This window comes from Andrographis paniculata, unplaced genomic scaffold (assembly GCF_009805555.1).
Source record: "Andrographis paniculata isolate CXL003 unplaced genomic scaffold, ASM980555v1 Contig66END, whole genome shotgun sequence".
Taxonomy (NCBI): domain Eukaryota; kingdom Viridiplantae; phylum Streptophyta; class Magnoliopsida; order Lamiales; family Acanthaceae; genus Andrographis; species Andrographis paniculata.
In genome coordinates this window covers 1,488,830-1,515,649 of record NW_026137602.1, presented here as the reverse complement: position 1 = coordinate 1,515,649, position 26,820 = coordinate 1,488,830, and the positions used below count along the sequence as shown (strand labels likewise).

Sequence of the window (26,820 nt, the reverse complement as noted above, 5' to 3'; positions counted from 1 at the left end):
CATCAAGTCACACTATGTAGAGCAAAGAACCTACATAGGAGAACCAAGTAAAAGAAACTAAACAATAATAAGACGAATGAGGAGGTAATACTGAAGTGAAGGAAAATCTATACGAAGATCAATTAAAGTACGAACGTAGGCGTAGATGGAATGGAGTGATTCAAATAGTCGCAAAAGTATTTTAGTGCTTTGTGTGTGAGTGATTGTCTATGTATGAAGGTGAAAGCTGTAGCGATTAATGCTCTGTGAGTGGTGGCAAATGTGTATGAGTGAAGTCGCCGACAACGGTTAATTAGGACTTAATCATTTGACTGAAAAATAATTGGATAAAGTATACGTGGTAACTATATATAATGTATATATATATGCGGGCAAACCCACAAAAAAAATGATTGGGCCAGACTCAAGAGTAAACCAGATACCAAATACATCTTTTAACATAATTAGACTTGGAGTTTTGAGAATTTTAAAATTTTAGAATAATACTACCTTTGTTCCGCAAAAAGAATAATATTTATTTTTTGCACGTAGATCTTTTAATATTAGTATTATATTGGTTTATAGTAAAAAAGATAAAACTGCCCCTATTAGATTGTGTGATAAAAAAGTAATATCATTTGTGTAATATATTAAAAATGTAAAAATATTAATTATATTAGGTAGATAATATAATTAGTAAATTAGACAATAATATTTTTTTTAGACAGACAAAAATAAAAAATATTATCCTTGTTAGGACGAATAGAGTATATAATTTAAAATTTAAAATTTAAAATCAAAATGATCGGACTTGTTGTCATGTGATCCGATATGTGATGTGGGGCAAGCAACCCAAAACCAAATTATCTAATTATTACTTTTCTTGCTTTATTAAAATAATTACTTATTACTCACAAAGACTGCTCCCTGCAGAATGATTGAATCATCATCATCATTCCACCAACACAACAAAATGCATACACATCTCCTCTACGTATTATATAGCATATCTATATACAACCCCTAGATAAAGAAAAAAGAAAAAAGAAAAAAGAAAAGAAAAGAAAAAAAAAAAAGAATGTATCGTTAGCAGAGACCAGGCAGGCAGGCAGGCAGCAGCTTTGTACATATAGTGAATATCCATCCATCCATCCGGGACATCAGCATCTAGTCATCCCTTCTCGATCTGCTTTTATAATTATAATTTAATAATATATATATATATATATATTATATAGCTTGTGAGGTGAGGTTAGTGCGCCGGGAAGAAGAGCGGCGCGGAGTCTCTGTGAAGTTTGCCGTCAGCGACCCTGACTCTGCCCATCTTGTTTTCGCACCAGTGGAGCTGCTCACCGTTGATCTCCGCCATTCTCAGCACTCTCGACACCACTTTCAGGTCAATCATCGCCATCAGAATCTCCAGCTCCTCCTCCGCCCTCAGCCGCCGCCGCCGCCTCATCCGCAGCTGACAACACTTCCCCGACCGCCGGATCTCCTTCAACTTGGCTTTTTTCTAAATTTGCATATTACTCCATTTAAGTAATCATATATATTTATGGATATAAATTATTGGCATCGTGTACCTACGTACCTTCTTGTTTACTTTCTTCAGTAAGCACAGCAGAGTCCCGTCGGCGGTGCCGCGGCGGCGCCGGAGGAAGAAGTCGGCCAACATCTCGCACCGGCTCTTCTTGTCCTGTTTGAGGAAGCTCATGAACGTCCGAATTGACTCCTCCATTATTACCAGAAACGAACTCGACGGAATTCTCGTGCTCCTGCTCGTGCTCTGCCCCTCCTCCTCCTCCTCTTCACAGTCTAATCAATTCATTTTCAAAATTGAGAAAAAAAAAAAAAAAAAAAAAAAGACAGTCAGGAAGGCAGGATTCAATTCCTTATCCGTTAAGAAAAAGAAAAACCTCAATCGATTCGGAAACAACGTGGTACCTCGATATTCGGGCACCTGAAGCAACTTGGGCGCGAGGCTCCGCATCCGGGCGTAGATTTCGGGCCTTCTGCCATTCTCGTAGGGCTCGTTCTCGACGTACCTCTGTAAGAGAACCTGGAACTGCTGAAATTGCTGCGCCACGCATGCCGGACACCCTGGATCGAACTCGCGACGCGACGCCCGGAGCCGCTGGAAGTACTTGAGGTTCCAGTTTAAGGCTTCCCACGTCAGACAGATCTGCGCCACGTAAGCGGACTCCAATTCGTGGTACGGATTCTGTCGGAATTCCATCGACGACGTTGATCTTCTGCTCCTCGTTCTCAGCTTCTGCACTATTCTCTCCGACAACGACCTCGGATACATTTCTATGGATTTCAGCGACTCTGCGTTGCAACATGGATAATCATTAATTTAATTATAGCTAAATGGTACAAAATCTATCAGTTTTATAAAATTACGTGTGAAATCTCTTGTACTTCTAAAATTGGTGCTAAACTTGTAGTGGTTTTCATCTATGTCTAACCCCTGGTCCATCTCATTTAACCTAAATGCCCTGCTAATAAATTTTAGAATTTTCATTTATAATTGTAATTTTTAGGAATTTAGAAATTGATATTCTAAAATTTATTTAGAGCTTGAACACATTTAGATCAAATACCGCTAAGAGTTAAAAGCATAATTTGTGAAATAACGAGTAGTTCTAAAAGTACAAGAATTTGGTCCAATTTTATAAAATCACATGTGAATTTAGTGAATTTAGCCTTTTAAGTATTTTAGAATTAGAATCTAGAATGATGTAATTGTAAATTGTAAAAATTAGGTACCAGTTTCGTGGAGTTTCTGGGCGGTGATTCTGTCGAAGAAGAGCATTTCTTCGTCGTACTTGTGGAAGACAGCGTAGGATTCCCATTTGGGGCAGGTGCTGCGTCGCGAAGACGATGAGAAGGGGTCGTCCGTGGCGGAATCTTTTATGGAGCTGCTTCGCCATTCCGAGGAATCTTTCGAGGTCGATCCGACGGTGAAGGTATCGCCGTAGATCTCCTCATCGTCTTCTAATTTGCGGCTATGGCTAATGATCTCGTGCACCAGCTTTTTGCCTTGGGATTTCGAGGGTTGGAATACCAGGAACTCTGAATCTGATCATCATATCATGCAAGATTTATTCATTTTGTAATTATTAAAATGATTTAATGCCATGTTGTATGTAATGATGAACCAAATTATTGGGACAGATTTCAGACCTTCTTCTTCGCCGCCACGTCTTGTCGTCGCGGCGGCGCTGAATGATCTTGTCCTCGTGGGGTCGTCGGGATCTGATGACGTGTCAGTATCCTCCACAAGAATCTTCTCCTCCTCGTCATATTCGGTGGCTGCCGGCGTGCTATAACCGGAAGTTTCACTGGCGCCGGAGCTTTCTTCTTCACTCGGAGGAGACTCGTAAGGATCTCTTAGGACCGAATTATTATATCCATAATTATTCCCGACATACACATCCGGCGGCGCCGCCACCCCTAATTTCTCCTCCACCGCCTTGGAGCCGCCGTACACGTCCTCCTCCTCCTCCGCCTCCTCCTCGTCGGAGAACGCCCCGAATTCGCACCCTTCTTGATTCCTGCAAAAGAATCAAATCAAATGCAATACATACATACATACATACATATATATATATATTATTACCGTTGGTAGAAGGGGTTGCCGCCGAAAAAGATGAAGAGATTGGCGAGGAATATGGAGGTGAAGTGGAAGAAGAGGAGGAGGAGGAAGAAGGAGGAGGAGACATTGTAGAAAAGCCTAGCAAATGTTTGTTTGGGACATTGCAGCATTTTCTAATTTCTTTCTCCTTTCTCTGCTGTCCGAATAAAATGAAGAGAGAGAGAGAGAGAGAGAGAGAGAGAGAGAGTGTGAAAGAGATGGATCATGCAGTTGAGTTGAGCTAGCTCGGATTTCCACTCAACTCATCCAATGTTAAAAGTCAGGACCTTTAATTTTTCGCTTGCTTTGCTTTGCTTTGGGAGCCTTACTTAGCTTTATTCGAAATGACGGATATGCCCCTCCCTGTCTTCTTATCACCTTCCTCCTCCTTTAAGTAATTCGTCGCCCGACGTCTCAGCTCCGACCGCCGGAACTGATTCTTTGCCCTCATTCAGCAACCTACACCCGCCAACTTAAAACACTATATGTATATACAAACATATATATTTAGGGGTTCCATCATTTTGTATGTAATTTTTTTTTTTTTATAAGGATAATGTAGTTTAAATCGGTGTAAATTAGTAAGTTATTAATAATAAATTATTAAAGTATTAATTTATTATTTTTTATATAATTAATATTATTAATATTTTAAATATTTTTAGTATTATATTATAATAAAATATATATATAATAATGAATATTATTTTATAGAAAATAAAATTTTATTTAATAAGAATAAAAAAATATTTATAATTAACTTAAAAATAATTTAATAAAAAATAAGAATTTTTAAATATAAATAAAAATATTTTTTATTGAAAAATATAGAAATAATAGAGTTTTAAGTGGATCGTATGTGGAAGAGATTAGAAATTTAATTAAATTAATCTATATTCACACTATCCCATATCTATTAATATTACATTTAGATGTAATATAAATAAATGGATTGTACAATTACAGACTAAAATAAAAAAATTGATAGATTGTTAAAAGACGGATATGATATTTGTTAAATATATTTAAAATAAATAAATTTACTAAAAATATAAATAGATCATCTCTTATAAAAATGAGAAAAAAAATAAAAAAGAAAAAAATGTGTGGGGAACGAATGGAGTAATATTTTGTATACAATGGTTAATGTGTAATAATATACTCCCATCTTCCCACTTCGTAGCTTTAATTTGCTATATGGTATTTACTATAATAATAGTTTGTAATGATAATATTTTTCTTTCTAAGTAGTATTATTAATAAATTTAAAATAAAAATAGATTTAGAATATGTATTTAAATATTTTAAAAATATATCTTACATAAAATTGATGTAGTATAAATATTACTTCCTCCATCCAATTAGAAAGTATACATATTTCTATTTTTAGACGTCCAATTACAAAGTAACTATTTCATTAAATACCCTATTTTTTTCACAAATACCCCTACATTACATTACATCATTACTTTTATACTAAAAAAGTAAGAGCAAAAATGTTATTTTACTACTTTTACCTACCCACTATAATTAAAATATTATTATTCCTTAATATCTGCGCTAAAAGTAATTGTATACTTTTAGCTTGGACAGTGGGAGTATTTTATAGAAAATAATTTTTATATAATATAAATAAATAAATAAAATATAGTATTTATTTATTTATGATTAATATAATATAATTTTATAAAAGACAGAGAGTTTTAAATATAAATAAAACTATTTATTTATCGATAAGAAGAGATAGAAATAACGAGGGTGTGTTTCTTTTGATTAGTTTGCAAAAAAGTTTGGTTTGAATTTGATATTTAAATAAAGTTTGATGTGATGTTTTGTAAGAGAAAAAAAAATATATTTTTTCGAGAAACACAAAGTTCAAATAATAAAATATTGAAAGTTTAGATCAATAGGAACAAACCCTCAACGGATTTTACATGATGAATGATGTTATATGTTAGTCCCTCCGTCCCACCTATTATATCCACATTGTCATTTTAATCCAAACAGTGTACCATATACTTGAAAGTCTCTTGTTAAACCTCATACAATGGTACTGCTCCAAATACTGATGTTTGGTGATGATTGTTGAATCCGACAAAGACAACTATCATTTTATTCTTTAGACATGAATATCGTAAATTAATGCATTTACTTATTGCTTTCTAGATATGATGCCAAGAACTATATAATATGCTAGAAAAATAACATTTATATGGAGTAGTACGTATCCAATTGTTTAGAACTCTTGTTGGTTTGGTATGTAGTGTAAAATGTGATTGAATCACCATAAACCACATAATTTGTTCTTATTTGTACATCAAATCAAAAAATATTTATAATTTTATCTTCTGGATCTACTTCAAGCTCATAGGAAAAAAAAAAAAAAAAAGTCTAACAACTTATGGCTCAATTATTGCACATGCTTCTCCATGCTTCAGTTCTGATTTTTTTTTTTTTTTTTACAATTTGATTTGTCAAGTCCAACTTAAGAAATTCCATATTTTCTTTCCACCACTACTATCTTCATTATATTGTACGATAATCTAATTGGAAGCCTACTTCACTATTAATCAACACAATTGCTCTATGTGATTCATCCATATTAGATACTAGCATGTGTTTGTGGCCAGAAGGATCTAGCTCGTGACTATGGTTGTCATCAAAGTGTGTGGCCTTGTATGCGTGGGACTACAAATTATATTGAAACCTTATGACATTGATAGGATCAAATCTATGACATATAATCTCAATTTAAGAGAAGAATCAACTATGAAATCGAATAAAAAAACCGGCGGATAATTTGGAATCAATCGACGAATACTCCTCTCGAGCAAACACCTTCATGAATCCATCACCCGATACCATGTCACCTTATCTTGGACGTACACTCGGTTCTTGTTCTATGTACTATCTTTAATCTCTCAACTCGATGGAATACACTTATATCCTATGAATTATTTTTTGAATTACTTGGATCAAGCATGTACCCTATCATGTATCCTTCTTGTTGCAAAAAGACTCAATATATTGTATGCATTGTGCATCAGTTTTTATTTTTATTTTTTATTTTTTAATTTTATTCTAATGGCAAACCTCTTGTTATGTGTGTATCCTCAGTAGAATTGGAATGCCCCATCGGGTGTACTAAATTCAAGATATCTCTAATTAAATAAATTTGCATACAATGGACATTGCTTAATTAATTGTGTAAGTGAATTAACTCTAAATTTATTAGTTCAATCAAAGACTATTACACCATCTACACATATACTATGAACTCCATCATATATGGTATGCTTTACTCAACGCTGATAAATACTATCAACAATAATACTTCCTCCGTCCCAAATACCATGTCTACGTTGCCGTTTCTGTCCGTCCCACATACCATGTCACTTTCCTTTTTTGGAAAATGATTACACACACTTTAATCTCATTTTAAATTTTTTAATTTTATTTTAATTAAACTAATTAGTTATTTTAATCGTAATTTATAATTATTTATATTATAGGATAATTATTTTCACTAATACATTCTTAATTATCTACTAATTACACCCCTCCTAAAATATCGTGTCTACAGTATAGCACGTGCAGACACGGTATCTAGGACGGAGAGAGTATTGAATAATGATATTTCTAAATGCATAACATGATGTAACATCAACTTCACATGCTATGCTATTCATATATGTTTTAATATATGTAACTAAATATAATATACTTCATCCGTCACAATACAATAGTCTTATTTATCATTTTTGTCCGTCCCAAAATAATAGTCTCATTTCCATAAATAACCATATCACTATAAAACTATCATTACTTTTTTATTATTATTACACAATTGCTATGGCTTTTTACACTAATACACTCACAAGGACAAAAAAGTTTTTTACCCGTACTTTTTACCCGCTACATGCCAAATCCAACTCAAACTATAGTTTTGAGACAGAGGGAGTATAATCTATCGATATACTTGCAAGCATTTTGCACGCGCACACACCTACAAAAACTATTCAACTACGAAAAATAAGAGTTATTCTATATAATAGATATGTTATCTATTGCTGTAAATAATAGTTTATTATACAAAAAGATATTTTATACAATTTATATATGAAACTAAACCCAATAACAATAAATATCACGATTTTTGCTAATCAAATAGATTATTACCATGCTTTTCATATGAGAACTACTCCCTCCGTCCCAAATATTGTGCAACATTTCCTTTTTTATATGTCCCAAACACCCAGCAATATTTCCAAAATAGAAAATAATTAATTATACCTAATCTCTACCCCACACTTTATCCGCTCACATTATCCAAATAAAAAAATAAAATATATATTTCTCTCTCCATCATATCACATAATTTCTAAATTATTATACTTAATACTACCCACCTAAAAACCCGTGCCAAAAATAAATGTTGCACCTTGTTTGGGACGGAGGAAGTATATGTTTTCAACCATAATACGTTATGCTATTTGTAAATATAAAAAATGGTGTGACATATTATACGAACTGTTGGAAGTCGCGGAGAGGGGCGCGAAAGAGGTCCAACGCCTCCTAGTACCTTGCACAGCAGAACTGTGAAACGTTCGACGTAAACACAGCTTTACAACGTAGTTGTCTCGCGGTTATAACAGAGGTGTGTGTTCATGTACGCATCGATGGCTGAATAAGTGCAGAAAGAAAAAACAACACACCAAGTTTGTTTACCCAGTTCGGTTTTCCAACCTACGTCTGGGGGATTCCAATCCAGGAGTCTTAACTAAACCAAACACTTGGTTTACACCATATAAGACACCAAACCGAACTACCCAACCTATCTTCTACCCAAGCTCCATTTAGTTTTACAAACTCTCATGGACTGGCTGTTACTCTACCGCAACAACTCCAGCAGGCCAGCGACCAAGCTAAGAATAAGGTTGTTTACCGGATGAATATCTTCTTCGGCTTCGACTCCAAGAATCCTTCTTCTCGTCTTCAATCCTCCATGGATGAGCTCTCTCAACACTCTAACAGGTGGAGAGAATACTTCTCTAAGTTCTGGTTGCTCACCCACGAATACAAACAAACATCCATATCAAATATATACACATTACACAAAAGACAAAAGTTGACTGTGACAACTTTTGGGGCAGTGTGTTCTAGGTCATTTAATGCCATCCAGTATGAGAGGACAATACATGCAGCTTCTCCTGCACGTCCTCTGTCCAATGCATATTCATTTGTCCTATTCCATTGAGTGTAGAACACACAAGATGCATCCAAAAGCTGTAACTCGGTCAACTCTGCAGTTGGCAGGTTTCCCGAAATAGTGTCAAACAGAACCTGCAACAACATCCTGCAACTTGCTCATATGCCAAAAGTAGAAACAAAAGGGTTTGGCAATTTTGAATATGCCAACAATCTCCCCCTTTTTGGCATATGCAGCAAGGCATAATAAGCAGCAAACACACACACCATTCACACATCCACAGTCACAATCACAATCCGGTTAAGAGTTATTACAGACCATCAATTCTAACAAGCCACAAGCGGCTTTATTAACAAAAAACAGGCAGAAAACAATAGATGGTAATACCAAATTCCTCCTCAACAGCATACACTCCCCCTGGCTTGCTGCATTCTCCCCCTTGCATTGCAGCAGAGGCCAAAAAGAGGTGGTCAAGGGTCGGCTTCCTCCGTACCATTACCATCTCCATCATCATCTGCATCAACGTCCTCATCATCGACGCTTCCAGGTTCGCGAGGCATCAACCTCATGGCCTGTGCCACTTTTCTATTCTGAGCAATGAGAGCAACAGACAGAGCAGATTGTTCCCTCATGACTTCAGTCAGTAGCGCCTTACACTTCTCTATGCGAGCATCGGCATCCAATGGGGCACCGAGAAGAAAGTCATTGTGAAGCTTTTTGAGATTGGACTGGGCAATAAATGATCGAATGGGAAACACCTCCTCATCCGGTTCTGGATGAATTCCCTTGGAACTCAAGAACAAACAAATTAAACCGGGATAGGGCAATCGTGTCCATTCCACTTTTGAATCCGAATAAAAGTCAATCATCTTCTTGATTACCAAATAGCCAAAATTAATTAGCTCAAAATGTTTATCAATAGAGAAGATGAGAGTACCCATATCAGTGCTGATACTTGTATTGTTGGCGGTTGGTAAGATATTGCATCCACAAAGTCTAAAGAGACACTGATATTTCATTGTCAGCATTGTTCCAGTCACTCCAGAACGTCCAAATGACGAAGCATTTCCAGCAGATATGGTTCTGGCAACCTCCTTTGTTGATTCATCAATCAGCTCAGATGGCAGCTTATTTTCATCATTCGCCGGCAGTTGTAACAACTCATTGATCACTGCAGGGCTAAGTTCCAAAATTTTGCCACGAATATATATCTTATGATACCATAGAGAGTTTGGATCGAGTACCTTCCCACTCAAGTTGGCATAAAACTCCTTGACAAGGCGAGGACAGTAACGCTCCAATCCGGTCGCCCAAAACAACAAATGTTTTTCCTCAAGGAACGCACGGAATCCTACATCGGTATACGCTCTCCGAATAAACTGAGCTTCTGAAATCACAGTCCTTCCAGCAAGAATATCCTGAGCATAGCAACGCCCAGAAGCATAATAATATGCCTCATTCAACGCTTTATCTTCACGGACAGTAGGAGGATCAGAAACTCCTTTAGACTTTCGACTCTTTGCCTTAGTCCTTTTGAAAGTCTTTTTAGCAGGGGCAGGGGCATTGCGAGATGATTTGCCATGTTTTCTTTTCCGGAGTCTGTCCAAAGCAGAGGACAGACGAAGAGAGTCCAACTCATCTTCTTCTTCTTCATCAATATCGGGGTGTTCCATAGGAAGAGCTTCTTCTTCCTCAATCACATTTTCAGGAATGACTTGTTCTACCTCTGTAGCTTCAAAATTCATATCCACGGGTTGGGGTACTTCTGTTCCAACTCCTTCAATGTCTTCATCAGGTACCTCTTCAAGCACAGCCTCACTTCCAGGTTCATCGACAGCAGGAACCTCTTTTGTGATTGTAGCATCCTCTGCATCACCACCAGTAACAGTTTCAACTTCTTGAACATCAACAGAGTTCTCCTCAGTATTTTCTTCTTGTGCGCCAGCCATTTCAACAGCGACTTCATCTTCATTTGCAGTTTCCATGGGTGCGACTTCATTTAGATCAATTTCATGCACAACAGCATGTTTCGCTACATGACCTTCAAGTCCTTCAGAAAGAGAATGATCTTCAGCAGTTGAGACAGCGGTTCCCTTATCATGGGCTACATCAGTTGCTGGAATCTCAACTTCACGATCAGGTTTTTCCATCACATGTTCATGAACAGTTTCAAGAACAGGGGAAAAACGTTCAGGCAACTTTTTCCCTTTCTTTGTAGTTCCAACTTTCCTCTTTGAAATAGATTTCTGCTTAACATCCTTGGCAACTCCACCGGAACGTGTTTTCACAATGGTTGGAGATTTTGAGAGAAAAACTCCTTCACAAGTTGAAATTGGGGTTTGGAGAGAAAGGATGAGTGATGTATGTGCACTCTGATCCGAAGATATAGATACAGGGGAATCAAAAACCCTTCACACGCAACCTCCATTAATTCCCATCAATCCAGGCGCGTGGGATGTCAGAGCGACGTTTTGACGTCGGAACACTGTCCAAGGCTGCAGACTCTGCAACCCTAAAAAGGCTATAAATTTCCCTTCCAATAATATTCCGCCACGTATTTCTCCTTTCCTTATATTTACCCAATATTCCAAAATATATCCAGATAAAATCCCATGAATATTGGACTTAATTCCTTCAATAATCCGCACTAGTTAAGGTATGAACACATACCTAATTCTCTTCTTAATTTCTCAAACCTCTCTGAATCCAATGCTTTGGTGAAGATGTCTGCCTTTTGAAAATTAGTTCCAATGTGTTGCAATTTGCACACTTCAGCTTCCACAAGCGTTCGGATAAAATGATATCGGATTTCTATGTGCTTCGTTCGACCATGTTGAACTGGATTCTTCGATATGCTGATTGCACTAGTGTTGTCACACCACAGTACAAACGACTCCTTCTCAATTCCATAATCCTTCAACATTTGCTTGATCCATAACAATTGTGCACTGCAACTTCCAGCGGCTACATACTCCGCCTCAGCAGTAGACAAAGCAATCGAACTTTGCTTCTTGGAACTCCAACTGATCAAATTTTCACCAATGTAAAAACATCCTCCCGTCGTACTCTTCCGGTCATCACAGCATCCGGCCCAATCGGAATCAGTAAATCCAATTAGATCAAGTGATGATCTCTTTGAATACCATAATCCAAGTTCGGATGTTCCATTAATATACCTCAAAATTCTCTTTGCGGCTTTCAAGTGAGATTCTTTCGGGGCTGATTGGAATCGAGCACAAACACCAACACTAAATGTGATATCGGGTCTGCTAGCTGTAAGATACAACAGACTTCCGATAATGCTCCTATACAGCTTCTGATCGACATCCTTTCCTTCAGCATCTTTAGACAGCTTGTCCTGTTGTCCCAACGGTGTTCTAACAGTCTTAGAACTTTTCATACCAAACTTCTCAACCATATTCTTTGCATACTTTGTTTGGTTCAGAAATATCCCATCAGGACATTGCTTAATTTGTAATCCAAGGAAATATGTCAGCTCTCCAATCATACTCATCTCGAATTCTGAATGCATGAACTCTACGAATTCATCCTTCAACTTCTTTGCCGTTGATCCAAAGACAATATCATCGAATAAACTTGAGCAATCATAACATCAGTACCTTTATGTTTGATGAATAACGTCTTATCTGTGGATCCTCTGGTATATTCCTTTCCAATCAAAAAGGTAGACAATCGATCATACCAAGCACGGGGTGCTTGCTTCAATCCATACAAAGCTTTCCTCAATCGGTAGACATGATTTGGATAGAATGGATCTTCAAATCCTTTAGGCTGCTCCACATATATTTCTTCTTTGATCCAGCCATTCAAAAATGCAGTTTTGACATCCATTTGAAATAGAGAAAATCCAAGTGAGCATGAGATTGAGAGTAATAACCTTACGGCTTCAATTCTTGCAACGGGGGCAAACGTTTCATCATAATCAACTCCTTCAATCTGAGTGTATCCCTGTGCAACTAGCCGAGCTTTGTTCCTTGTGATATTCCCTTTCTCATCAGATTTGTTCTTGAATATCCACTTTGTTCCAATCACATTGATGTCATCTGGTCGTCCTACCAACGTCCAGACTTTGTTCCTTTCAAACTGATTCAACTCATCTTGCATGGCACTGATCCAGTATTCATCTTTCAGCGCTTCTTCAATGTTCTTTGGCTCAATGTTAGACACAAAGCAATTCATGCCAGCAAATTCTCTAAAATCAATTTGTTTTCCTCTGGTTCGACAACCTTCTTGTGGATCTCCAATGACAACATCAATAGGGTGGTTCTTAGAAATTCTTGAACCATATCTCCTTACTTCAGCTTTAGATTGACATTCTCCAGGTTGTTCTGCAGCAGTGGTAACTTCAGTAGATTCATCTGCTTCACTCCAATCGAACAACATTGAACTCTCATCACGAGTTGTTTCTGGAATCTGGGGTAGAGGATTCTGAATCTCAGGTAAGATATTCTGATTCTGAATAGTAGGAAGAGGTATCAAGTCTTCATCATCCTGTTGATTGATTGATCTCCTTTCCACACGAGAATCATCGAAAGTTATATTCATCGATTCCATAACTTTCTTCGTCCTCTTGTTATAAACACGATAAGCTTTGCTGTTATGAGAGTAACCAATAAATATTCCTTCATCTGATCTTGCATCAAATTTTTGAAGATGACTCATATCCTTCAAAATATAGCATCGACATCCAAATGTGTGAAAGTATGACACATTCGGCTTTCTTCCTTTCCATAGCTCGTACGGTGTGATCTCAGTGTGAGGTCTCAAATATACTCTGTTGATCACATAACATGCAGTGTTGATCGCCTCAGCCCATAAGTACTTTGCAACACCTTTGGCTTGCATCATTGATCGAGCCATTTCTTGAAGTGTTCGATTCTTCCTTTCGACTACTCCATTTTGTTGTGGGGTCTTCGGGGCTGAATACTCATGCAGTACTCCAAGATCAGAACAAAAACCATCAAACTTTTGATTCTCAAACTCCTTACCATGATCGCTACGAATTCGATTAACCTTTGATCTCTTTTCATTCATCAGTCTTTTGCACAATTTTTCAAAGATATCAAAAGTATCTCCTTTCTCTTTCATAAAATCAACCCATGTATATCTCGAGAAATCATCAATGCAAACAAGTATGTACTTTTTACCTCCAAGACTGGGTGTATCCACTGGACCCATCAAATCCATGTGCAGCAAATCAAGACAAGTTTTCCTGCTTTGATGTTCCGACTGCGGATGAGAGACACGTTTTTGCTTTCCTCGAGCACAATCACCACAAACGAAGTTAGGTAACTTCGAAAACTTTGGAAGTCCTCTGATAATTCCTTGCTTGCTCAACTTCATCAAGCTCTGTTGGTTGACATGGCCAAGTCTTGTATGCCATAGAAGGGCTTCATCATCTTTTGAGATCAATGCAACATCCACTGGTTTGTCAAGTAAGTAGCAGTTGTTCCTTGACCTTTTTCCAGTCATCACGCACTCTTTCTTGTTGTTGTAAACCTCACAAGCATCCTTAGTGAACTTCACTAACATCTCATCATCACATAACTGACTGATACTAATGAGATTAGTACTCAAGCCTTCAACAAAATATACCTTCGTCAACTTCGGTATACCTTTGGCTTCGAGAGAACCATAGCCCACAATTTTTCCTTTGGCTCCATCTCCAAATATTACTTCTCCACAAGTGTCAGCTACATAGTTCTTCAATAGATGCTTCTGATTCGTCATATGGCGTGAACATCCACTGTCGAAATACCATCGGGATGAATTTGTTGCTTCTTGACTAGATAGGATGACATTCCACATCATCTTAGATTGATTCTTCTTAGGTCTCCATTCCATTCTAAAATTCACCCTTTGTTTCAGCTCATCTGAGGGCCAATTAACCTTATTTCCAGACATCAAATCCCTAGCCAGCTTGAAACAGTGAGATTCAGCATGACCAAATCGAAAACAGTATTTGCAGTTACTCTTCTGTTGTAACGACGCGTTGACACGTCTGTTCCTTCTGCGATTTTGATTTTGTCTCTCCTTTCTGTTTTCTTTGGGACCTTCAGTGTTTTTCCCTTTTGCAGGTTTCTCTGGAATCTTCACATTAGTAAGCAAATCTCCTTTCACAAAGGTAGTTGGATTCACCTTCATGGATTCTTGATAACCAATCCCACGATGATCTCCAAATGGCTTTCCAATCGATAAAACTTCATCGAGTTTGTCTTTTCCTTTTCTGAGTCTATTATTTTCTTCTCTCAGATCATCACACTTCATTTTCAACTGCTTGGCGTCCTTCTGAAGTCCTTCATTGATTTCGAACATTTCTTGATTCACTTCCTCAGCTTTTTCAACTCGAGCTTCCAAACGGTAAACTGTGTTGATCAAATCCTTATTTCTCTTAACACAAATTTTCTGTTCAGCTACAACTTCCTCATAAGCTTCCATTAGCTCATAGATATTCATCTCGATTGTGTCGTTGCTATTACAGTCTTCTTCAGGAACACTTTCTTTTCCTTTGCTAGATTCTCCTTCTTTGGCAACAAAAGCAACAACGCTTTCATTATCACTTTCATCTTCAGATTCTTGACTGCCTTCTTCATCACTCCAGGTAGCTTGAAATGCATGCTTACCTTTCTTCTTGAATGTAGCACATTCCACTTTCACATGTCCAACTCCGCCACATGCAAAGCATTTCGGATCACTTGAGTTTTCTGGCCTAGAAGCAGTGTTGAACTTCTTCTTGTAGCTTTTATCATAAGCTCCCTTTTCTTTGTTGTAACCAACACTTTTGTGTTCTGGATACTTTCGTTGTTCTCCAATTGTTTTACCACCATAGTGACCTCTGTTTCCAGAATTGTAGTATTTTCGAGCACGCTTTTCACTTATCATTCGAGACAACTTCTTGGACAGCAGAGACATTTCTTCATCAGATCCGACAAGCTCTGGATTTCGGCAGTAAGAGCAATCCCTTTTGAACTTTCTTCTTCAATATGATTCATCTCCCAATTCATGAAAATACCATTCAATGTTTCAAGATTCATGTTCTTGGTTTTCTTCTTATCCTCAAGAGTAGAGACTTTGATTTTGAACTTTTTGTTCACACTTCTCAGCATCTTTCGAACCAGCCTTTGTTCATCATATACTAAGCCAAGAGCATATGCTTGATTTACCACATCTTTGAATCGAGTGTAGAATTCAGACATCGTTTCATCATCAGTCATTTTCAGGGCTTTGAACATACTTTCTACCCTTTGGAGTTTTGTTTCTTTAACTTCAGCAGTCCCTTCGAATGCATTTTCCAAGGCTCTCCATGCATCTTTTGCTTTCTTGTAGTTTGAGATGACACGAAACTGAACTTCATCGACAGAAGCAAATATGGCATTTACGGCTTTGGCATTTCCACCAGCAGCAATTTTTTCTTCAGGTGTCCACTCATTTTTCGATTTTAGAATGATAGTTGGGGGGTCGTTCTGAGTTTCTCCAGGCACAACTTTGGTTGGAGGAGTCCAGCCAAGCTCTACAGCTTCCCAAGTTTCATCACCAAGAGTTAACAGATATGCCTCCATCCTATTTTTCCAGTAGGTGTAGTTGTTCCCATCGAACACAGGTGGACGAATAGACGAGATTACTTCACGACTCATCTTGAACCACGGACAGATCTACTCGGGGTATTGAGCACGCTGCTCTGATACCAGATGTTGGAAGTCGCGGAGAGGGGCGCGAAAGAGGTCCAACGCCTCCGAGTACCTTGCACAGCGGAACTGTGAAACGTTCGACGTAAACACAGCTTTACAACGTAGTTGTCTCGCGGTTATAACAGAGGTGTGTGTTCATGCACGCATCGATGGCTGAATAAGTGCAGAAAGAAAAAACAACACACCAAGTTTGTTTACCCAGTTCGGTTTTCCAACCTACGTCTGGGGGATTCCAATCCAGGAGTCTTAACTAAACCAAACACTTGGTTTACACCATATAAGACACCAAACCGAACTACCCAACCTATCTTCTACCCAAGCTCCATTTAGTTTTACAAACTCTCATGGACTGGCTGTTACTCTACCGCAACAACTCCAGCAGGCCAGCGACCAAGCTAAGAATAAGGTTGTTTACCGGATGAATATCTTCTTCGGCTTCGACTCCAAGAATCCTTCTTCTCGTCTTCAATCCTCCATGGATGAGCTCTCTCAACACTCTAACAGGTGGAGAGAATACTTCTCTAAGTTCTGGTTGCTCACCCACGAATACAAACAAACATCCATATCAAATATATACACATTACACAAAAGACAAAAGTTGACTGTGACAACTTTTGGGGCAGTGTGTTCTAGGTCATTTAATGCCATCCAGTATGAGAGGACAATACATGCAGCTTCTCCTGCACGTCCTCTGTCCAATGCATATTCATTTGTCCTATTCCATTGAGTGTAGAACACACAAGATGCATCCAAAAGCTGTAACTTGGTCAACTCTGCAGTTGGCAGGTTTCCCGAAATAGTGTCAAACAGAACCTGCAACAACATCCTGCAACTTGCTCATATGCCAAAAGTAGAAACAAAAGGGTTTGGCAATTTTGAATATGCCAACAATCTCCCCCTTTTTGGCATATGCAGCAAGGCATAATAAGCAGCAAACACACACACCATTCACACATCCACAGTCACAATCACAATCCGGTTAAGAGTTATTACAGACCATCAATTCTAACAAGCCACAAGCGGCTTTATTAACAAAAAACAGGCAGAAAACAATAGATGGTAATACCAAATTCCTCCTCAACAGCATACACTCCCCCTGGCTTGCTGCATTCTCCCCCTTGCATTGCAGCAGAGGCCAAAAAGAGGTGGTCAAGGGTCGGCTTCCTCCGTACCATTACCATCTCCATCATCATCTGCATCAACGTCCTCATCATCGACGCTTCCAGGTTCGCGAGGCATCAACCTCATGGCCTGTGCCACTTTTCTATTCTGAGCAATGAGAGCAACAGACAGAGCAGATTGTTCCCTCATGACTTCAGTCAGTAGCGCCTTACACTTCTCTATGCGAGCATCGGCATCCAATGGGGCACCGAGAAGAAAGTCATTGTGAAGCTTTTTGAGATTGGACTGGGCAATAAATGATCGAATGGGAAACACCTCCTCATCCGGTTCTGGATGAATTCCCTTGGAACTCAAGAACAAACAAATTAAACCGGGATAGGGCAATCGTGTCCATTCCACTTTTGAATCCGAATAAAAGTCAATCATCTTCTTGATTACCAAATAGCCAAAATTAATTAGCTCAAAATGTTTATCAATAGAGAAGATGAGAGTACCCATATCAGTGCTGATACTTGTATTGTTGGCGGTTGGTAAGATATTGCATCCACAAAGTCTAAAGAGACACTGATATTTCATTGTCAGCATTGTTCCAGTCACTCCAGAACGTCCAAATGACGAAGCATTTCCAGCAGATATGGTTCTGGCAACCTCCTTTGTTGATTCATCAATCAGCTCAGATGGCAGCTTATTTTCATCATTCGCCGGCAGTTGTAACAACTCATTGATCACTGCAGGGCTAAGTTCCAAAATTTTGCCACGAATATATATCTTATGATACCATAGAGAGTTTGGATCGAGTACCTTCCCACTCAAGTTGGCATAAAACTCCTTGACAAGGCGAGGACAGTAACGCTCCAATCCGGTCGCCCAAAACAACAAATGTTTTTCCTCAAGGAACGCACGGAATCCTACATCGGTATACGCTCTCCGAATAAACTGAGCTTCTGAAATCACAGTCCTTCCAGCAAGAATATCCTGAGCATAGCAACGCCCAGAAGCATAATAATATGCCTCATTCAACGCTTTATCTTCACGGACAGTAGGAGGATCAGAAACTCCTTTAGACTTTCGACTCTTTGCCTTAGTCCTTTTGAAAGTCTTTTTAGCAGGGGCAGGGGCATTGCGAGATGATTTGCCATGTTTTCTTTTCCGGAGTCTGTCCAAAGCAGAGGACAGACGAAGAGAGTCCAACTCATCTTCTTCTTCTTCATCAATATCGGGGTGTTCCATAGGAAGAGCTTCTTCTTCCTCAATCACATTTTCAGGAATGACTTGTTCTACCTCTGTAGCTTCAAAATTCATATCCACGGGTTGGGGTACTTCTGTTCCAACTCCTTCAATGTCTTCATCAGGTACCTCTTCAAGCACAGCCTCACTTCCAGGTTCATCGACAGCAGGAACCTCTTTTGTGATTGTAGCATCCTCTGCATCACCACCAGTAACAGTTTCAACTTCTTGAACATCAACAGAGTTCTCCTCAGTATTTTCTTCTTGTGCGCCAGCCATTTCAACAGCGACTTCATCTTCATTTGCAGTTTCCATGGGTGCGACTTCATTTAGATCAATTTCATGCACAACAGCATGTTTCGCTACATGACCTTCAAGTCCTTCAGAAAGAGAATGATCTTCAGCAGTTGAGACAGCGGTTCCCTTATCATGGGCTACATCAGTTGCTGGAATCTCAACTTCACGATCAGGTTTTTCCATCACATGTTCATGAACAGTTTCAAGAACAGGGGAAAAACGTTCAGGCAACTTTTTCCCTTTCTTTGTAGTTCCAACTTTCCTCTTTGAAATAGATTTCTGCTTAACATCCTTGGCAACTCCACCGGAACGTGTTTTCACAATGGTTGGAGATTTTGAGAGAAAAACTCCTTCACAAGTTGAAATTGGGGTTTGGAGAGAAAGGATGAGTGATGTATGTGCACTCTGATCCGAAGATATAGATACAGGGGAATCAAAAACCCTTCACACGCAACCTCCATTAATTCCCATCAATCCAGGCGCGTGGGATGTCAGAGCGACGTTTTGACGTCGGAACACTGTCCAAGGCTGCAGACTCTGCAACCCTAAAAAGGCTATAAATTTCCCTTCCAATAATATTCCGCCACGTATTTCTCCTTTCCTTATATTTACCCAATATTCCAAAATATATCCAGATAAAATCCCATGAATATTGGACTTAATTCCTTCAATAATCCGCACTAGTTAAGGTATGAACACATACCTAATTCTCTTCTTAATTTCTCAAACCTCTCTGAATCCAATGCTTTGGTGAAGATGTCTGCCTTTTGAAAATTAGTTCCAATGTGTTGCAATTTGCACACTTCAGCTTCCACAAGCGTTCGGATAAAATGATATCGGATTTCTATGTGCTTCGTTCGACCATGTTGAACTGGATTCTTCGATATGCTGATTGCACTAGTGTTGTCACACCACAGTACAAACGACTCCTTCTCAATTCCATAATCCTTCAACATTTGCTTGATCCATAACAATTGTGCACTGCAACTTCCAGCGGCTACATACTCCGCCTCAGCAGTAGACAAAGCAATCGAACTTTGCTTCTTGGAACTCCAACTGATCAAATTTTCACCAATGTAAAAACATCCTCCCGTCGTACTCTTCCGGTCATCACAGCATCCGGCCCAATCGGAATCAGTAAATCCAATTAGATCAAGTGATGATCTCTTTGAATACCATAATCCAAGTTCGGATGTTCCATTAATATACCTCAAAATTCTCTTTGCGGCTTTCAAGTGAGATTCTTTCGGGGCTGATTGGAATCGAGCACAAACACCAACACTAAATGTGATATCGGGTCTGCTAGCTGTAAGATACAACAGACTTCCGATAATGCTCCTATACAGCTTCTGATCGACATCCTTTCCTTCAGCATCTTTAGACAGCTTGTCCTGTTGTCCCAACGGTGTTCTAACAGTCTTAGAACTTTTCATACCAAACTTCTCAACCATATTCTTTGCATACTTTGTTTGGTTCAGAAATATCCCATCAGGACATTGCTTAATTTGTAATCCAAGGAAATATGTCAGCTCTCCAATCATACTCATCTCGAATTCTGAATGCATGAACTCTACGAATTCATCCTTCAACTTCTTTGCCGTTGATCCAAAGACAATATCATCGAAATAAACTTGAGCAATCATAACATCAGTACCTTTATGTTTGATGAATAACGTCTTATCTGTGGATCCTCTGGTATATTCCTTTCCAATCAAAAAGGTAGACAATCGATCATACCAAGCACGGGGTGCTTGCTTCAATCCATACAAAGCTTTCCTCAATCGGTAGACATGATTTGGATAGAATGGATCTTCAAATCCTTTAGGCTGCTCCACATATATTTCTTCTTTGATCCAGCCATTCAAAAATGCAGTTTTGACATCCATTTGAAATAGAGAAAATCCAAGTGAGCATGAGATTGAGAGTAATAACCTTACGGCTTCAATTCTTGCAACGGGGGCAAACGTTTCATCATAATCAACTCCTTCAATCTGAGTGTATCCCTGTGCAACTAGCCGAGCTTTGTTCCTTGTGATATTCCCTTTCTCATCAGATTTGTTCTTGAATATCCACTTTGTTCCAATCACATTGATGTCATCTGGTCGTCCTACCAACGTCCAGACTTTGTTCCTTTCAAACTGATTCAACTCATCTTGCATGGCACTGATCCAGTATTCATCTTTCAGCGCTTCTTCAATGTTCTTTGGCTCAATGTTAGACACAAAGCAATTCATGCCAGCAAATTCTCTAAAATCAATTTGTTTTCCTCTGGTTCGACAACCTTCTTGTGGATCTCCAATGACAACATCAATAGGGTGGTTCTTAGAAATTCTTGAACCATATCTCCTTACTTCAGCTTTAGATTGACATTCTCCAGGTTGTTCTGCAGCAGTGGTAACTTCAGTAGATTCATCTGCTTCACTCCAATCGAACAACATTGAACTCTCATCACGAGTTGTTTCTGGAATCTGGGGTAGAGGATTCTGAATCTCAGGTAAGATATTCTGATTCTGAATAGTAGGAAGAGGTATCAAGTCTTCATCATCCTGTTGATTGATTGATCTCCTTTCCACACGAGAATCATCGAAAGTTATATTCATCGATTCCATAACTTTCTTCGTCCTCTTGTTATAAACACGATAAGCTTTGCTGTTATGAGAGTAACCAATAAATATTCCTTCATCTGATCTTGCATCAAATTTTTGAAGATGACTCATATCCTTCAAAATATAGCATCGACATCCAAATGTGTGAAAGTATGACACATTCGGCTTTCTTCCTTTCCATAGCTCGTACGGTGTGATCTCAGTGTGAGGTCTCAAATATACTCTGTTGATCACATAACATGCAGTGTTGATCGCCTCAGCCCATAAGTACTTTGCAACACCTTTGGCTTGCATCATTGATCGAGCCATTTCTTGAAGTGTTCGATTCTTCCTTTCGACTACTCCATTTTGTTGTGGGGTCTTCGGGGCTGAATACTCATGCAGTACTCCAAGATCAGAACAAAAACCATCAAACTTTTGATTCTCAAACTCCTTACCATGATCGCTACGAATTCGATTAACCTTTGATCTCTTTTCATTCATCAGTCTTTTGCACAATTTTTCAAAGATATCAAAAGTATCTCCTTTCTCTTTCATAAAATCAACCCATGTATATCTCGAGAAATCATCAATGCAAACAAGTATGTACTTTTTACCTCCAAGACTGGGTGTATCCACTGGACCCATCAAATCCATGTGCAGCAAATCAAGACAAGTTTTCCTGCTTTGATGTTCCGACTGCGGATGAGAGACACGTTTTTGCTTTCCTCGAGCACAATCACCACAAACGAAGTTAGGTAACTTCGAAAACTTTGGAAGTCCTCTGATAATTCCTTGCTTGCTCAACTTCATCAAGCTCTGTTGGTTGACATGGCCAAGTCTTGTATGCCATAGAAGGGCTTCATCATCTTTTGAGATCAATGCAACATCCACTGGTTTGTCAAGTAAGTAGCAGTTGTTCCTTGACCTTTTTCCAGTCATCACGCACTCTTTCTTGTTGTTGTAAACCTCACAAGCATCCTTAGTGAACTTCACTAACATCTCATCATCACATAACTGACTGATACTAATGAGATTAGTACTCAAGCCTTCAACAAAATATACCTTCGTCAACTTCGGTATACCTTTGGCTTCGAGAGAACCATAGCCCACAATTTTTCCTTTGGCTCCATCTCCAAATATTACTTCTCCACAAGTGTCAGCTACATAGTTCTTCAATAGATGCTTCTGATTCGTCATATGGCGTGAACATCCACTGTCGAAATACCATCGGGATGAATTTGTTGCTTCTTGACTAGATAGGATGACATTCCACATCATCTTAGATTGATTCTTCTTAGGTCTCCATTCCATTCTAAAATTCACCCTTTGTTTCAGCTCATCTGAGGGCCAATTAACCTTATTTCCAGACATCAAATCCCTAGCCAGCTTGAAACAGTGAGATTCAGCATGACCAAATCGAAAACAGTATTTGCAGTTACTCTTCTGTTGTAACGACGCGTTGACACGTCTGTTCCTTCTGCGATTTTGATTTTGTCTCTCCTTTCTGTTTTCTTTGGGACCTTCAGTGTTTTTCCCTTTTGCAGGTTTCTCTGGAATCTTCACATCAGTAAGCAAATCTCCTTTCACAAAGGTAGTTGGATTCACCTTCATGGATTCTTGATAACCAATCCCACGATGATCTCCAAATGGCTTTCCAATCGATAAAACTTCATCGAGTTTGTCTTTTCCTTTTCTGAGTCTATTATTTTCTTCTCTCAGATCATCACACTTCATTTTCAACTGCTTGGCGTCCTTCTGAAGTCCTTCATTGATTTCGAACATTTCTTGATTCACTTCCTCAGCTTTTTCAACTCGAGCTTCCAAACGGTAAACTGTGTTGATCAAATCCTTATTTCTCTTAACACAAATTTTCTGTTCAGCTACAACTTCCTCATAAGCTTCCATTAGCTCATAGATATTCATCTCGATTGTGTCGTTGCTATTACAGTCTTCTTCAGGAACACTTTCTTTTCCTTTGCTAGATTCTCCTTCTTTGGCAACAAAAGCAACAACGCTTTCATTATCACTTTCATCTTCAGATTCTTGACTGCCTTCTTCATCACTCCAGGTAGCTTGAAATGCATGCTTACCTTTCTTCTTGAATGTAGCACATTCCACTTTCACATGTCCAACTCCGCCACATGCAAAGCATTTCGGATCACTTGAGTTTTCTGGCCTAGAAGCAGTGTTGAACTTCTTCTTGTAGCTTTTATCATAAGCTCCCTTTTCTTTGTTGTAACCAACACTTTTGTGTTCTGGATACTTTCGTTGTTCTCCAATTGTTTTACCACCATAGTGACCTCTGTTTCCAGAATTGTAGTATTTTCGAGCACGCTTTTCACTTATCATTCGAGACAACTTCTTGGACAGCAGAGACATTTCTTCATCAGATCCGACAAGCTCTGGATTTCGGCAGTAAGAGCAATCCCTTTTGAACTTTCTTCTTCAATATGATTCATCTCCCAATTCATGAAAATACCATTCAATGTTTCAAGATTCATGTTCTTGGTTTTCTTCTTATCCTCAAGAGTAGAGACTTTGATTTTGAACTTTTTGTTCACACTTCTCAGCATCTTTCGAACCAGCCTTTGTTCATCATATACTAAGCCAAGAGCATATGCTTGATTTACCACATCTTTGAATCGAGTGTAGAATTCAGACATCGTTTCATCATCAATCATTTTCAGGGCTTTGAACATACTTTCTACCCTTTGGAGTTTTGTTTCTTTAACTTCAGCAGTCCCTTCGAATGCATTTTCCAAGGCTCTCCATGCATCTTTTGCTTTCTTGTAGTTTGAGATGACACGAAACTGAACTTCATCGACAGAAGCAAATATGGCATTTACGGCTTTGGCATTTCCACCAGCAGCAATTTTTTCTTCAGGTGTCCACTCATTTTTCGATTTTAGAATGATAGTTGGGGGGTCGTTCTGAGTTTCTCCAGGCACAACTTTGGTTGGAGGAGTCCAGCCAAGCTCTACAGCTTCCCAAGTTTCATCACCAAGAGTTAACAGATATGCCTCCATCCTATTTTTCCAGTAGGTGTAGTTGTTCCCATCGAACACAGGTGGACGAATAGACGAGATTACTTCACGACTCATCTTGAACCACGGACAGATCTACTCGGGGTATTGAGCACGCTGCTCTGATACCAGATGTTGGAAGTCGCGGAGAGGGGCGCGAAAGAGGTCCAACGCCTCCGAGTACCTTGCACAGCGGAACTGTGAAACGTTCGACGTAAACACAGCTTTACAACGTAGTTGTCTCGCGGTTATAACAGAGGTGTGTGTTCATGCACGCATCGATGGCTGAATAAGTGCAGAAAGAAAAAACAACACACCAAGTTTGTTTACCCAGTTCGGTTTTCCAACCTACGTCTGGGGGATTCCAATCCAGGAGTCTTAACTAAACCAAACACTTGGTTTACACCATATAAGACACCAAACCGAACTACCCAACCTATCTTCTACCCAAGCTCCATTTAGTTTTACAAACTCTCATGGACTGGCTGTTACTCTACCGCAACAACTCCAGCAGGCCAGCGACCAAGCTAAGAATAAGGTTGTTTACCGGATGAATATCTTCTTCGGCTTCGACTCCAAGAATCCTTCTTCTCGTCTTCAATCCTCCATGGATGAGCTCTCTCAACACTCTAACAGGTGGAGAGAATACTTCTCTAAGTTCTGGTTGCTCACCCACGAATACAAACAAACATCCATATCAAATATATACACATTACACAAAAGACAAAAGTTGACTGTGACAACTTTTGGGGCAGTGTGTTCTAGGTCATTTAATGCCATCCAGTATGAGAGGACAATACATGCAGCTTCTCCTGCACGTCCTCTGTCCAATGCATATTCATTTGTCCTATTCCATTGAGTGTAGAACACACAAGATGCATCCAAAAGCTGTAACTCGGTCAACTCTGCAGTTGGCAGGTTTCCCGAAATAGTGTCAAACAGAACCTGCAACAACATCCTGCAACTTGCTCATATGCCAAAAGTAGAAACAAAAGGGTTTGGCAATTTTGAATATGCCAACACGAACATCCACCCCGATATGTATATATAAGCTTACCAGCGCTTGACGTGACACATAAATATTTTGGTTGAATGCAACAGAAGAATTGAGTTGAACTTTGTATAGAATATTACTCGTCATCGACATGAGGAAAAAATCCACCCAAATTAGACTTTGATGGAGAATTTCTTTCATAAAACCAATGTCTAATGCTTAAAATGATTTAGATTTTTTGTTGAAAAAATTATTTATTTTTGGCAAAATTGTTCATAACTTACATATGATTTCGAAATTCAGCATAAATTCTCTTTATACTTTAAAAATTTCATAACATTCCTTTATACTATTGCATGAAAGCCCTTTGGTATACAAAATAAATATATATAAATAGAAAATTATATTCTCACACACAAAAAATTGTAAAAAGTCAGCTTCATGCAATGTTTTTAAGGTAGAAGGGGCGTCGTACAATTTTTAAAGTACAGGGGGATTAACGCTAAGTTTCGAAACCATATGAAAGTTATGGACAATTTCATATCTACAGTAATGTAAACAAAATATATAGAACAAAGAAAGTAATTAATTATTTTAAGTTTTTATTTTTATCAAAATATTGAATATATATAATAATAAAATTTATTAAAATATTATATTTTAGATTTTGGATTGGTTCAAATTTTTAGTATACCGATCCGAATAAATTCGAAATCCAAAAAATTCGAACCAAATTTTAAATTCAACGTAATTTGAATTGAACTTTTGATTTTCCGATATTGTGCTCACCTCTTAAATTTAATTAATCCAAATAGTGCATAGTGTGGCCATGATAGGACTATAAACAAAATCATGGCTTGGTTACAAGTTGAGACAGTATTTGGTAGTTTAATTTTGTGGTTGAGTAATAACACTTAGCTTGATTGTAAGTTGGAATGTGACTTTTATGTATATTTATTTAAAAATAAATTAAAAAAATATTTTAATAATATATGTTCGATAAAAATATTATTTTATAAATAAATAAAATTTTAT

General features: G+C 38.4%; 1 protein-coding gene across 1 annotated transcript; it reads right to left on the bottom strand.

The window, feature by feature from the left end:
- Nucleotides 1-851: 851 nt before the first annotated feature.
- On the bottom strand, nt 852-3,874 carry LOC127263198 (uncharacterized). The gene is made up of 6 exons (XM_051292224.1): nt 3,602-3,874; nt 3,166-3,536; nt 2,749-3,060; nt 1,924-2,307; nt 1,571-1,794; nt 852-1,492 (listed from the first exon to the last, which is right to left on the bottom strand). Exons 1-6 carry the CDS (start codon nt 3,745-3,747, stop codon nt 1,232-1,234), a joined length of 1,698 nt encoding a protein of 565 aa, XP_051148181.1. The 5' UTR covers nt 3,748-3,874; the 3' UTR covers nt 852-1,231.
- Between the last annotated feature and the right edge of the window lie 22,946 nt (nt 3,875-26,820).

Bases quoted from the DNA above. Each gene is read 5' to 3' on its own strand.
- LOC127263198 (XM_051292224.1), bottom strand. From the start codon at position 3,747: ATGCTGCAATGTCCCAAACAAACATTTGCTAGGCTTTTCTACAATGTC. The intron at 3,061-3,165 runs GTCTGAAATCTG...TATGATGATCAG, and splicing joins ACGTGGCGGCGAAGAAGAAG to ATTCAGAGTTCCTGGTATTC. The intron at 1,493-1,570 runs GTACGTAGGTAC...ATGCAAATTTAG, and splicing joins TGAAGAAAGTAAACAAGAAG to AAAAAAGCCAAGTTGAAGGA.